Source organism: Polyodon spathula, chromosome 26 (assembly GCF_017654505.1).
Source record: "Polyodon spathula isolate WHYD16114869_AA chromosome 26, ASM1765450v1, whole genome shotgun sequence".
NCBI lineage: Eukaryota > Metazoa > Chordata > Actinopteri > Acipenseriformes > Polyodontidae > Polyodon > Polyodon spathula.
This window is the reverse complement of record NC_054559.1, coordinates 15,934,382-15,948,678: the sequence shown is the minus strand read 5'-3', so window position 1 is coordinate 15,948,678 and position 14,297 is coordinate 15,934,382. Positions and strand designations below refer to the sequence as shown.

Below are 14,297 nucleotides of genomic sequence, written 5' to 3'. Positions count from 1 at the left end.
AAGACTAACTTGAAAATGTTCTTTGTCAATGTTACTTGTTTTTTTTTTTTTTGTTGCAATGTTAATGTGCAGTTTTACCGAGTTAAGAAACAGCTGGCAGGATTGCCCGTCAGGGCCCATCTCTAGCACTGGCATGTCACACAGCAGGAGGGGTGAGCTGTTTATTTAATTCTACAATGGGGTTGCTTTGCCGTGGCTGTATGTGAACTACAGCCCAGTGCTTTGAAAATGAAAACTCATTCAGAAGCCAACAGCTTCATGTTAAACGAACACAAATCCACTGCAGTGCTCCCTACAGACTGGCCTGCTTATTAACTAAAAGTATTCTATGAAACATAGCAGTGCTATGCAATATTTTGTTACAGTGGTTATTGGAGTCCAAACTTAAAAAAAATATATATATATATTGTAATAATCAACACATTGGAAACAAAAAACAAACAAACAAAAAAAAGTTTTTTATAGATGGTTGCAGATAAGAGGCAGATGGAACCTTGACCTTTCCTCTCTGTTTCAATACATAGCCCTCTAGTGTGATTCTGGATTTAAAAGCAATCAATGAAATACTGGACCACACACCAAAATATCAATTCAAGTTGTACTTATTGTAATTTTTATACAATTAAACTTTTTGAACTGTTTTGGTTTTGTGTAGGGAAAAACAAAAAACAAAACAAAAAAAAAACCAAAAAAAAAAAAAAAAACCTTTTTTGCTTACTTTCTTAAAAACCTGAGGTGTTATTATTACTGTTTGATTGAAAATATACACAGTAGACTATATACTATTCACGTGCATTGTGTAGCTGTATACCAGTTCAAGGGTTTGCTTGCAGTACATGCTTTGAGTCTTAAAGAGGCATTGAAGTTCTGAATTAGTATTGCCAGTGAGCCCACGTTACAGAATCTCAGAGGATCAACGAGACTATACTTCACTGCAATGATGACGATGGTTATAGCCTTGTAACAGAGATTATTTAAGTCTGGTCTCAGAACCCACATCACTTCACTTCCTCAAAGGGAGGGTTGTTTTTGTTTGGGGGGGGGGGGGGGGGCCTTGACGGGACAGGGGGAAGGAACACTAGCACTGAAAGTAGAGCATGCGATTCAAATTGACATGAAAGACACTAAAAGAAGCCTCACTGTGTTTAGGCTGGATTGATAGATTGAACTTTATGGGTGTCATTGTGTATCAGGCCCTTTATTATTATAATTGTTGTTTAATGTTTTTTGATTGTGTCCTGAATGTCCATAAACAGTCCCAGTTACTTCTATAAATATTTGGTCTTTTAAAAAGTGCCTCAGAACCTACCCTGTCTAAGTTAGGAGCGGGTATCTATGAGTTTGAAGACTCTTAAATATTCAAGGCAGCTTTGAAGGTTTAGAACTTCATCGGATGAAGTACAGCCTTTAAAATGTATAACAAATATCTGAAAAAAGCTGAGTGCAAGTGATTACAAAAAAAAAGGCTTGAAAATGAAGTCAAGTGCCAAACATCTTGTAAACCTAAGCAGAAAAATAATAATCACTGGCTTATGATGGATGAATGTTTTGGCAGGAACTCAGTCAAACCATTTGTGCCTTGTGTTGTGGATTTGTATTGGATCTTTTAAAGTGTGAATAAATTTCCAGTGAAGAAAAAGCGACTTTGGCTTTCATTTTTTTTCCTTTAAAAAAAGATATTTTATGCACCCAGATTGTGGAACATCACATTACACCAATTGCAAAAACAAACAGCAGCCTGACTTGGAAATCATCTTTAACACTTAAAACTTCGAAGAGTCTGATGGATGCGTTTTAATTCTGTTCAAGATATTGTGTTTGAGCCCAATGAAAAATGGCCCTATACATTATTACATTGTTTTCTATCGCAGAGTTTCCCTGCGTGGTTATTTACACGTGAAGTGGCGTTGCATGTACACGTTTGGGAGAACAACTCGAGAGGATCAGGTTTGTGGCCGAAACTAACCCCGAAATGTATAGGGCCAAGGAAACTCCCCCAGATTTTCCACCACAAAAGAGGGAGGGCCTGATATGGCAGAGCCTTTTCTCAAGAGTGGAGGAAAGTGACGGATTCCTAAACTCATTACAGATTCTGTTTACACATCAGGCCACTTCATTAGTTGAATGGTTGGATTCATTATGTTAAAAAGGCAGCTGGCTTCCAACTGTAGAAACGGTCTGCTACTGCCAGACATTAAAGTGGATTGTGGTCTCACACAATTGAGAAAAATGGCCATCACAATTGATCTGGAATCAGAATACTGAATACATTGGAATAACCCAACAGTACAAAGAGCAAATGGTCAGAGCTTATAGCTGTTAAGCTGGCGTTTTAATGCATAACTAAGTTTTGTTACCTTTTCCTACCAACCCTACAACCTACTGAATTTGAAACAAACTTGTGCAAGTTGCTCTGCTGTAAGGAGGCCACTGAGGAACATTTCAGTGCTGCAGTATTGCAAGGCTGCCCATGTACAAAGAAGAAACAGGGCTTTAGTGTCCTATTATACAAAATACTCTTACATTCGCACAACCTCCTGAATATTTATATACATTATATGGTTTATTTTGTGTAAGTGAAAAGTATGAAAAACTACACATTACACACAATATGTGTTTATTAAAAAACAAAACACCTTTACAGACCAACACTTCACAATTTAAACTGTGTAACAAAAATGTGTAAACATACAAGTCACCTGCATTGTTACACTTTCCCTCAAACATCTCAGGAGTCATTCACAAAGCCTTGCACTTCAAAATGTCATTGGCATTTTGCATTATTACAGTTTTAATTGAAAAGACTTTGTGAATTTCACTCTGGTGTCCAAGTACCTTTAAATAAAATAAAAAAACAAAAACAAAAACACACAGCTGGGAACAAGTTCGCGGCATAATCTCTACGCTTCACATTCCTTACATAAAAATACAAATTTGTGCCGGTGTATTGTTTATTACTTGTTGTAAACATTCCATGTATACAAAAGTATGCAGTATGTTCTTTACCTAATTTATTCAACTAATTAAGAGGTAAACAAAACAAAACAGCTCCCTCTCCAATCAATTCAGGCAAAACTACGACTGAATGCAGCTTGTGATTCTCCAAATCAAAGGTACTCCAAGACTGGTTAAGAACACAACAGGCAGCCTAAAATCAGCTTCTGCAAAAGGAGGCGCCTTGTTTAACTAACATATGATTAAGCCAATCTCATCCGACTCAGCAACAAAGAAGTTGTAACTATACGCTGAAAGAGATCAAACTTGTTCATGTTCATTACTGAAGTGCGAACTCCCACTTTGACCTTGCATGCATTCAAATCCAACAGAAGAATGCCAGGGTGAACTGCGCTGGCAATCAAACCTTGTTGCCAATTCAGGTTTCAAGACTTTTCTACACAAAGTCACATGGAGTGCTGCGTTTATGTTACTTCTGAGGACTGCGGTGAACAGCCCACAATGACATTACTGGAAGAGCCACTCTATTACATGGATGCTCAGTATCTCCCACGTCATAAATACATAATGAAACACTCCTACACGTCAACAGCATTGACTGTGGTAGACTGTATATCACTATAGGGTCCGAACCGTCCGTAAATATCCTTTCCAACAACTGCAAAATGATACCTTCCAGGGCTGACCTTAGTCAGCCTGCAACACATTGGAAGCTGTATTGCTTTGATGACTCCTATACTCCTCCAGCGCAGCTTTCTAACATTAGCGTTCTCGTAAAGAACATGCAAACAGTAGCTCTGAATTGAGGCAACGCTGGTGTCAACCTGTGACAAATCCCACAGTATGCCCACTCCTTTGGGGTTTTCAATGTTCGTCACTTTCAGCTCAGGTTTCTGAGGCATATTAAAGGAGGCAGCTACAGCAGGCAGATCAAGAGGAACAGCCGTCTCAGGAAGTGGAGGCAAAGTGCTTGTAGGACTCATAGGATCCTGCAGAATGCATTGAAAAACATCAGCAGCACATTATTATTGAGTCACTTAGCAGATACTTTTACCCAAAGCCACTTAGAGACAAGTGGGCGAACTACGCATCAACAACTGTTGCACAGCCACTTACAATAGGACCTGGGTTTTATGTCTCATCCGAAGGACAGATTGCCACTGCTCAGGAGCCATTCAGAAACAAACTGCAAAGCAATTCTAGTAAAGCTATTGAACAATGTACACTACCTTAGCTGGTAAGCAGAGCGTCAGGCTGACATGTGCAACACTGACACTGCTTTCATTCACTGCTGCTGGCTGCAGACCACCTGTGGATTCATGTGCAAAGGAAGAAAAAAAAAAACATTTCATTGCCAGGAAAAATGAAACAGAAACGGTTGTCTAATAAAACCTCTTTTCCTTGCTAGAGAATGAACTGGAATCTCCTTACTGGAGTTCTTTCCTTTATTATCTCCCTTTGACTTCAACCTCAGCTCTTTGGCCAAGTCATAAAAATAATCTGTACACCGGAGAAACAACTCGGGTAGCTGTGCTCCAGCATGCATCCCCCTTGTGAACAGGAGCCAAAACTGATGGCACTTTTTACCGAGTTGGTCGTCATTATCGTCTGCTGTGAGATCAATCATTTTCTCCCCATCACCGCTGCAAACCTAAAATACAAAAAAAAGGGGGTAAACTTTGAACAAATGCATTGCTAGGCTTTCAAGTCCGTTTCAACAAAATGCTTTATACTCATTATGTTGGAACATGCTAGATGGCTAAGCAAAGAGAGAGAAAAATACTTCAGTATTGAATCAATTGACGGGAAAAGCACCTGTCTGTTCTGCCGAGCACTGTCTTCGGGCATACTCCCTGAGCTCTGAGCACATACCACTTCCTTTTCCAGTACCAGAAATTGAATTGAGAGAGTAGTTAGGCAGTAACCAACACAAACTCGCCACCAACGTTCTCCTGACACCAGGTGGCAGAAGTGTTCCACACCAAATCCCATTCCCTACTTGTGCAGACAGTTGGTTATAATGGTTTATGAGCTGCAGGAATGTTACGCTTGGTAAGAAAGGGGACAGCACGGCAGAGTATAATACTTTATGGCACAGAATGTTTCTAGGGGTAGGCATGGAAATTCAGACCCCCCCCATTCTCAGGAAATCCTCTGCATCTAACACTCTTATTTGACTTACAGTAATAAAATCCAAACCACCAACACTAAAATTGTTTTAAAATTACGTCCAGTAAAAAACAATCCAGATTACTTTCTTTGGGGGAATGTTACTAACTGTCTGTGGATCATGCTAAACCTGTTCCTCAAAACTTGGAAGCTAAAAAAAATAACATATATACTGTAATTTATATTTTTTAAATAGCAGAGAAGTGACGAGATCAAGGTCTGCTTCAAGAACAGAACAGCAGATAGGTGAGAATGTAGATGATTAAAAACCCAGGCAGTTTCAAAATGCCCACAAACTCTACTGGGCAAAAAATGATATACACATTTTTTCTCTTCAACTCCTGACAAACTTTCAGGTCCATCGTTAGCGTTGTTGGTAATTAGAAGGGTTTGACTTTTAATATTAGGATCAGTGTCTGAGGCCATGTTTTGAGATCGGTGTTCCTTTTGCAGATGGTGTAGCACCTTTATCCTGCTTGTACAACATGAGAAACATCATTGACATTATTTAAGACCTCCAATTGTGGACAAGAAAATTATATTTTAGATATTGTTTCAGTTACTGCCAGTCTTAAACCTCTTGCAAAATAACTACTATTTTGCACATAAGCAGGAAGTGGGTTAACAAACTCCTCATTTGTAGCAGAGTAAGGAAATGTCAACCAGCGACAGCCCTTGGGAATGCATGCTTTTTGCAGCAGACTGCTGAGCGGAGGCCCTGTCCTTTTCAGTATGTGAACCGTTTCGTACAAGAACTTGCAAAAAAGGCTTTGGTAAAGGCATGTCAGGACAGATCTCTGAAACACTTGAGTCGAATGATGTAAAACCTGCAGCAACCTCCTTAGCTGATGCTGTATTTGATTGCAAATACTCAACTGCAACTGTGTAGCAAAACCAGTATAAAGCTATTAAGTGTTCATTTCACAGTATTTTATAAAATGTAGCAAATGAACAAAATCACTTTGTAAGATATAAAACATCAGTAAGATTTTTACCTGAAGATTGTGCACTTGCTGTTCCTAGAATACCTGTTTCTTTTCTGCAAGATGAAGCAACTCTTACAACTTCTGGTGCACTAAGAGATTTTATACATCAAAACACAAACCTTATCCTTCCAACATCATACATTTAATAAAAGCACAGAAGGCCAATAACAACAAAGTTTTAGATAATGTACTTCAAGTTTAACTTGCAAACTATTTTGCTTTAAAATTAAATCTGAAATTCTAGTTGGTCGCAACAATTCATATTTACGTTATATCCTGACGAAGATCTTTTGTAGATTGAAACGTTGAATTTACCTGATAGCATGGTGTTTTCAAACTATAAACTAAATAAGATCCTAAGTGTGCAGGCGGTCTATCTCTTTACTTGTTATATTAGTTTACAAATGGTCCATTTGTATTTAGTCCTCACTTGAGCCAAAATAATTCACAAATACATTACATATGCAATTCCCCAAACTAACACAGACAAGCGATAACAATGCTTCTGTATCCTTGGGGCCCTGAACTTCTATGAAGTTAGTTTTTAGAATAGAAATTAACCATCATGTCATTTGCATGGATAGGCATCCCCAGCTGGGATATTAGAGAGCCTTAGGATGCATACACTTTTCACCCACAGCCACTCAGTCTACAGTGCCTGCATTTAACACAATTACCTAGAAGCTGGAATGCAGTCAGGGCCATCTGTTTTCTGACACTAAGAGACCTGGGCAGATCGCACAGCTGCTGAAGAGGGCGAGGATGAGGAACGCAGTGACCGGGCCAGAGTCCCTGCTGTGCCGGACTGCTCAGTTTGTTGCAACAATGGTTGAGAGGAGGAAGACTTTGGTACATTCTACCAAAATTTTAACACAAGGTGGGATATTTTACAATATTCAAAATGGGTAAGCACTTCAGAAAAGAATGATCTATTGCACCCTTTATACAGAAGAACATGATTGATATAAAAACTTTGATAGGAGTTTCCTGTGCATGCAAACACCCTAGACTAAAATACAGAACGAAAGGAAGAGTTACCACTTCTGGAGATATACCTCTGCCAAACAAGCATGGTGTTTGTTGGTTGTTAGAAAACTATAAGCGCAGTCTCAGTTTGCTTTAATGCTGTTGGGTGTAGATGCTGTTTGAGTGTGGCTACATTCAGGGACTGCATTCCTGTTACTTTCCAGCTTCTCTGATCGAACAGATCGTACACCCATACAGATGGAACACCCCCCCTCCCCAAACGGGCTATAAAGCAGAGGTTAATAATTGTACCAAAGTGTTTTCAAACACACACACACACACAGATTTTACAAAGTAAACATATAGAAAAAAAAGCATACTGCAACACAAGAAACGTTGGTAATGCTTTATATTGCGTGGCACAAATGAACATTAAATAGATATGCAATTGCATATTAAATTAATGCTAAATTAATATTTAATAGATATGCAATTGATATTAAAGTTGTTCAATTATTCCTTATTACTTTCCATTAACACTGAAGTCAGATCAACTGTATTTTCAAATAAAAACATGTAAAGGACAGAAAATTATTACATATTTTCAAGGGTAAAAAATTGTAATATAAATGGACTTGATATGTAATTACATTTTCAATCGACATTTGGTTAACATTTAGCAAGAAACCAGCTATTGCATATCTATTAAATATTAATTTAATATGCAATTGCATATCTATTTAATAATGTTTTATATTGCGTGGCATAAATTATTACTGAAAAAAATTGTTAGGTGCTGTAGTTCCCCACACGTTTTCCAGGCTGTGTAAAAATGTACAATACAGTAACTTAAACGCTATATAAAATGTTTGGCATATTCAGTATTACAGAATACTTGCAGTGTGTAGATGAATTCGCAAGGAAAGGTTAATTTGCAGCTTCAGTCTTTAAATAGAGCTGGTTAAAACAGCTCTACAATAAACCACTAAAACGGGTCTTAATTTAGACCAGTTTAACAGGGGCTGAACCAAACCTGAATTTAGTATCAACACAATGGTCTAAGTAAGAGGTACGTTGCAAGTGACCCAGCGTGCAGACTACTAACAGAAACATTGCAACATATCTGACGGCATTACATTTTTAGATGCCGGCAAAACAGATTTTTCTGGGGGACCAAAATACCTTACAGGCGAATCAATTCCATGCAAGCAGAGTAAATAAGAACGCATTCAATTACTGCCATCAGCCGCACCTGGGATGTGGCTGTCAGACAACCTTGAGTGGAGCAATCCGTTTCCTTGACAAGGAGGAGTCTAGGGGGAACTCCGAGAGGATGCAAGGTTTACTTTAGTGTCACTAAAAGATAAGACTGCCCGATTCCCCAGTTACAACAGAGTAATTGATTTTTTCTCCTCTGAACAGAAATTCTGAAAGTAAATGGTATCACCCTGTTCGTCACGAGACTTACAGCAAGGTAGGCGTCGCACATCAATTGAAACAGATCAAAATAAAGTAAGTACCTCATCTAATATGACAACTGATGAAATCTTGGGCTTCATGGGTCTCGCCACTCTGTTCTCAGAAATCAAAGCCTCTTGCAACCGCCTCTTTATTTTGAATATTTGTGCCTGTAATACAAATACAATTTACATAAACGACAGCACTAATTAAACAAAAGTATAATAAAGAAGCCAGGTTTAAAGAAACAGTACTACAAAATAAACCTGCAACTTCGTGACCAGCATTTCATGTTTGGGGCTGCACTCCACTTTCTTAATTCTTTCAGTCAGTTCTTCAAACTTGGTATCAAACTGTTTGAACAGAGCAAAAGCTTCCTGCTTAACCATGTCTGGAACCTGCAGAAATACAAACATATTGTGGTAATAATGTACAACAGAAAGAAAGCCTGGCAACCTAAAAGTGACAAACCTATGAATACCATCCAGTATACTACGCTACCATGCATTACACAGTGTAAATGATGAGAACATAAACTGACCTACAGTGCATGCACACAGCGAAACTTAAAAGACCTATGGAAAGCTTGTTTAAATAAACCGGCATTGCATTTTACTTACTAAGCTTGGTTCTCACAATCCCCTCAGCAGTTCTCTTGTCCTAGAATCAGAGATCACATATGAAAAACGTACCTCTTTCAAGGACATTTTACTCCTTCCTTCTGTTTCCTCAGATTCCAAGCCTGCTGTGTCATTGGCTGAAATCTTCAAACGTTTGTGTGCGCTGTCGCAACGGCTTCTTTTTCGCTTAGCCATAGCTTCTCAAAGGGAAAGATTATATATATATTATATATTTGTAAGTCTGGCAGTATAACAGCTACATTTCAAAGTACTGTCATACATGTAACTCTTATACCGACCGCAAACAAATCAGCCTGTTTTACGTTGCTGTAGACCAGGGGTTCCTGAAGTTTTGGTGATGGAGGGTCAATGGAGGTTGCATGGGATGGGGGGCCGCACAAAAAAATGTAGCACTCAAGAAACCCAAATATGTCCCAAATCATACCTTTATTTCCTATACATTTTTGTATTTAAATTAGGAATGTATATTGCTACCATGGCAACACCAGCAGCTTTGAAATGTATTTGTGTTTTATCCTGTGTCTTGGTGCCACAACAGGCTTAGGTTTGAGTACCAATATCATGCCGTCACATCTTACATTGTCCTGGTCACAACAATTAAAGAAGATCATACCGAAATAGGTGCTCTTCAAACTATACCAATTCAACTCTTTTGTGGGTTATTCTCCAGCAGTGAGGCAGAATGCATCTTGACTTGTACAACTAACCACTTCACTAAGAGCTGAATGTATGTACAGTGAACTCTGCTTGATTCGAATCTCTGGGGGCCATAGAAATTGTTTGAGGTGTACAAAATTCGAATTAAACAAATGATGTAAATTGCCCCATTGTGTGGACATTTAGGGCTATTTCCATAGTAAATGTGCACAAATAAAACAGACGCTACCGTATTTTACCTTGGCGTTTTTCTTTTTTTCTTTCTGAAATAACGAAATAATCACACATTTCTATTTAAAGTGCAGCATTAATTATTCATAAATTATCTGCCATTACAGTGACGCTTCTTATGCAATTACATACGATTGCTGCGTAACATAGCTGCTGTACTGTAGCCTAACTGTAGTCTTATTCAGAACACTGTACAAAAAGAAAGCTTGCAGTAACAGTTTCAAACTGCAGCCTGGTACTGTTACTACAGTAGTACTTTCCCTAACAGAAGATCCAAGTTGAACACCAAAACTACAATACTGTACCAAGAGCATTTTCCCCATGTAGTTGAAGCCGAATACAGTTCTGTTCTTAAAATAATAAAACAAAATCTACAACAGAAAAAGTGCCTGTATCCTGAACCGTTTCTTGCAGTCGCTCTGTTAACATTACAGATGCTAGCTAGCTACTTCAGCCGCGTAAAGTAATCTAACGTTACTCGGACGGCCTTTGAGCATCTTCCCCCGTGGAAAGCGATCGGAGATCACAAAACAATAACTTCAGAAAAGCAGAAGCGCCTTTTCTTGTCCTAGGAGGCTCCATGTTATTTCCTTCTGCACGGCAAAGCTACTGTGCCCTATAGGCGCCATTGTTTTTTTTTTTTTTTTTTTTAATGGGACAGCGCGCACATAATGACCGTAACAACTTAATAAAATTGATCCAAAACAGGTCAAAAAAAAAAAAAAAAAAAAGGTATGTTAGGGAATTTTTATGAACCTTGATTGCTGTGTATTATTTTGGCATTTGACATACAGTGCAGGCTATACACCTTGAAAAGGTGCTCTATACCAAACGACTCCAGCAAGCGGAGGTTAAACGGGTCTTAAGGTCAGTTGGAAAACTTGATTAGCCCCAAGTCTACACCAGAATGCAGTAAAACCACATCGCGTTTCCCTGGGGCACACGCCACTGCCACGCTGAATGTTAAATCCGAGGTAAACACCAGAGCCACCGTAGGGCGTGATGTGAACACAACGTCTTATTTTCACAGTTCAAAGGTTTTTAACAATGCAACCTAAAAGCCCGTTACTTCGTCACCACCCGCCCATATTCTGTAAAGAGTACCTACCATCTCCCTGTTGAAACAATGCACTGGCAGTTTGTATTTCTTTATTTTAAACAGTACGCGCGTATCGCCGCATTTCTTCGACTGGTCTCTTGCTTCCCGCTCCGGACAGCTAGCCGACCCCCTGGGCGTGGTTTATATCCTAGCACAGCTGGAGGAGCGGGTTGGGTGCAAAACTGACTCTTATTTCTTTTGTAAAAAATAACTACGACTACACAACGGCTTACTAAAATTATAGCAGGTAAGTATCTCTGTCGTGAAGTGTTCTTTTCAGATCTAGTTTATTATTCCACTAAATAAATACTTTTATTCCTAGTTCATCTCGGGTGCATGCATTCTCTTTTCAATTTCCCTGGGTTTCAAAAGGCATAATACAAGTTTAAAATGTTGAGGACGCTGTGAAAACCTACCATGTTAGTTCTCTTCCCCCACATTCCATTTCATGCACTCTGGGCCCACAGCATGGTAAGATTTATTTGCAGAAACTTCCACTTGTATTGATCCAGGAGTCTCTAGAACTGGCACAATATCATCTATTTTTGGTAGATTACCAGGAGTAGCGGAAGCTGCATTATTGTTCAGGTCAATTTTGCTGGTGCAGCCCTTGTTCTTAGTAGGTTCACACGCATTCTGTTGTTTCAGATACAGCTTGCATTGCTGAAATCCATTTGCTGAATACACTTGCAGTTTGTCTTGCCTACTGACCTCATAGTAGTATCTACAGCAGCGCCAATGCACACATCATGGGCCTTTTCCATTGTAATCGATTTTGACGCCAGTCCCAAATCAACATATCTCGCCCCATGGTTTTCCAAACCTTGAAATGTTTTGTGACATCTGGAATCTGAACCTGACATTGTTGGGGGCTTCTTCGTGTCATTTCCAGTTTAGCCATGGCGTTTCCACCCTCTGGTTTTTGTAAACCCTTAGATTTATTTACTTTAATTGTCATCAAAACATTGACTTCTTTACGGCAACCTAGCGGCATGGTCTTCTTTGTTCAAAAAATCTTCCTTTGTCCAGCATTGGAGTTTTCCATTTCTGAAATTGAAATTAAATGAAAGAATTCATTTTCTTACCTTAAACCCCCATTCATGAAATCTGGTCAAATAGCTGTCCAGGTTTTTTTTTTAGTGTCAATCAGATCCTCAAAAAAAAAAACACATGAAAATAATAGGTGGACTGTAATATTTATTTGATGGCAAAATGTGTGATTCCCACTGACCAAAGCTGACAAAGACGGCTTGAACCATTACCATTCTCATGTTCAACAAGATGACATTTTTAAACTCAACCCCCCCCCAATCCAACACTGAAATGTAAAAGGTGAAGCTCACGTGACTTAGTTGATAAGGCCCATGACTGTTGCATGATATCTATTTGATACAGTCCTTGTAAACATTCTGTTGTATGAAATAATATGACCATGGGCAATTTTACCATGTATCTCAAGTCCTGTTTGTTCAACAATTCAAGTATTTGTTCCAGTACTAATCTGAAAGCCTGGTAATGTGTGCAGAGTAGCCGTGTACAGTATACACCCATGGAGCGACTGCCAGCACTGTGCTGAATTAACCTAGCCATAGTATATAGTCCCCTAGCATGCCAGCATTTGTGACCCCAGCCTAATAATCAATACAAGCCTCATTGCCATTCCACTGGCACTCTGAGTTAGTGTCCTGGGAAGCATCAAACCGTGTCAAAGTTATCTGGGCAGCCAAATTAAACCCATGACACTTTATTGTGCATGATGTGATTTTGTAGGACGCATTATTATTTCTGCAGTGAGATATTGCAGTGGCTGTACAATATCTAGCATACTGTTTAAGTGTCATTGAAAGTGCTACTGAATGAAGACCAGTGACAGTAGCCTCTCATTTATTATTATAGCTGTATTGTTGAATGGTGTACAGGGAAGAGATTTCATGGGTATTATGTTAGTGCTACATTCCTAAAAGGCTGGTGTATATGACATCCTTTCAAAAGTTTGCCATTTTGATGGTAAAAATGCACGAGCACATGCTTGTCTCGGGCCTGTGAGTTACCAGGTTTGTCAGTGGCTCTTTTTTTTAAAACAAAAGGAGGCTGCGGGACTTGTTTGCAAAGGTTTCTGCTTCACAATGAATTGTTGGAACAAATTAAGGGGGGATCTGAAGGGCGAGAGAGATTTGTTTGCTTGAGACTGAAAACCAGAACGGGGCTCACCTCTTATTAAAGATGCCTGGTTTCTATGCAGTGTGTGATGCTTAGTTAGAGACACAAGATCCTCACAAACCACTAGAAAACCTATCCAAGAGTCTCCAGAACAATCGTTGTGATTGTTCTGCTGCCAGTGCATCGTTTCCTGCTCTCCGGAGAGACTCTAATGGAATTGTATAATCAAACACTCAAACAAAAGACATTTTTAAATTGTAAGCACTATGGGGAGAGGCATTTCAATCTCTTCCAGCTTTTTGTGATTTCTCAGAGGAAATGATAGAGTAAAACTAATATATTTCACCAATATATTTAGAAACATTTCAGTGACTGTGCTCCTAGTTACTAGTGTTTCATATGGAGATAGCACACTCTGAGTAGTACAATACCTCTGAAGCATTGCTGAATATGGTTTTTGACAAATTCAATATAAACAATTTTTTGAAGTTGTGGGTGTACATTATGTTTTGGTTCTATGTATCTAAAATACTATCATTGCTTGTTGTATGTACTGTAGGTAATAAGGTTTTGTTAATTTAAGTTAAACAAGTATGTACAGTAATGCAAACCAACTTACAGCACGCTTTTTCTCTTTTTTTGTTGCACTTCTTCGTTTGATTTTATTTTTTGTTGTTGCTCTCATGTGTACCATGTTCCATGACAAGGAAGGGAGGCGAGATCCCAGTCTGGGGGCTACCAAATTGTTGACTTATTGACAACTGCTACATTTTTATTTTCTGCCAGGAGCACAACCCTTTATTCTTTGAGAGATCTGATGTTTCTGTGAGCTTATCTGAATCCTGTATAGTTTAAAGATTCAGTTCACAGGAGCTCTTTTAGCATGCACAGTACTGAGTATTCAGGTTCCTATCTCTTGGTTCCCACATGTGCTGCCTTGAGTAATGCACCGCTCTGCTGACCTAAGGAGCTTCT

General features: G+C 38.9%; 1 protein-coding gene across 2 annotated transcripts; it reads right to left on the bottom strand.

Moving 5' to 3' along the window:
- Positions 1–2,623: 2,623 nt before the first annotated feature.
- Positions 2,624–11,265, bottom strand: LOC121300604 (activating transcription factor 7-interacting protein 2-like). Of its 2 annotated transcripts, XM_041229211.1 has the most exons (7): positions 11,172–11,265; positions 9,227–9,351; positions 8,801–8,932; positions 8,597–8,704; positions 4,543–4,606; positions 4,185–4,264; positions 2,624–3,944 (listed from the first exon to the last, which is right to left on the bottom strand). In XM_041229211.1, exons 2-7 carry the CDS (start codon positions 9,347–9,349, stop codon positions 3,534–3,536), a joined length of 918 nt encoding a protein of 305 aa, XP_041085145.1. In that variant the 5' UTR covers positions 9,350–9,351; positions 11,172–11,265; the 3' UTR covers positions 2,624–3,533. The 2 variants fall into 2 exon arrangements, with proteins under 2 accessions (XP_041085145.1, XP_041085147.1); XM_041229213.1 differs by lacking the exon at positions 11,172–11,265 and having other exon boundaries at positions 9,155–9,244.
- Between the last annotated feature and the right edge of the window lie 3,032 nt (positions 11,266–14,297).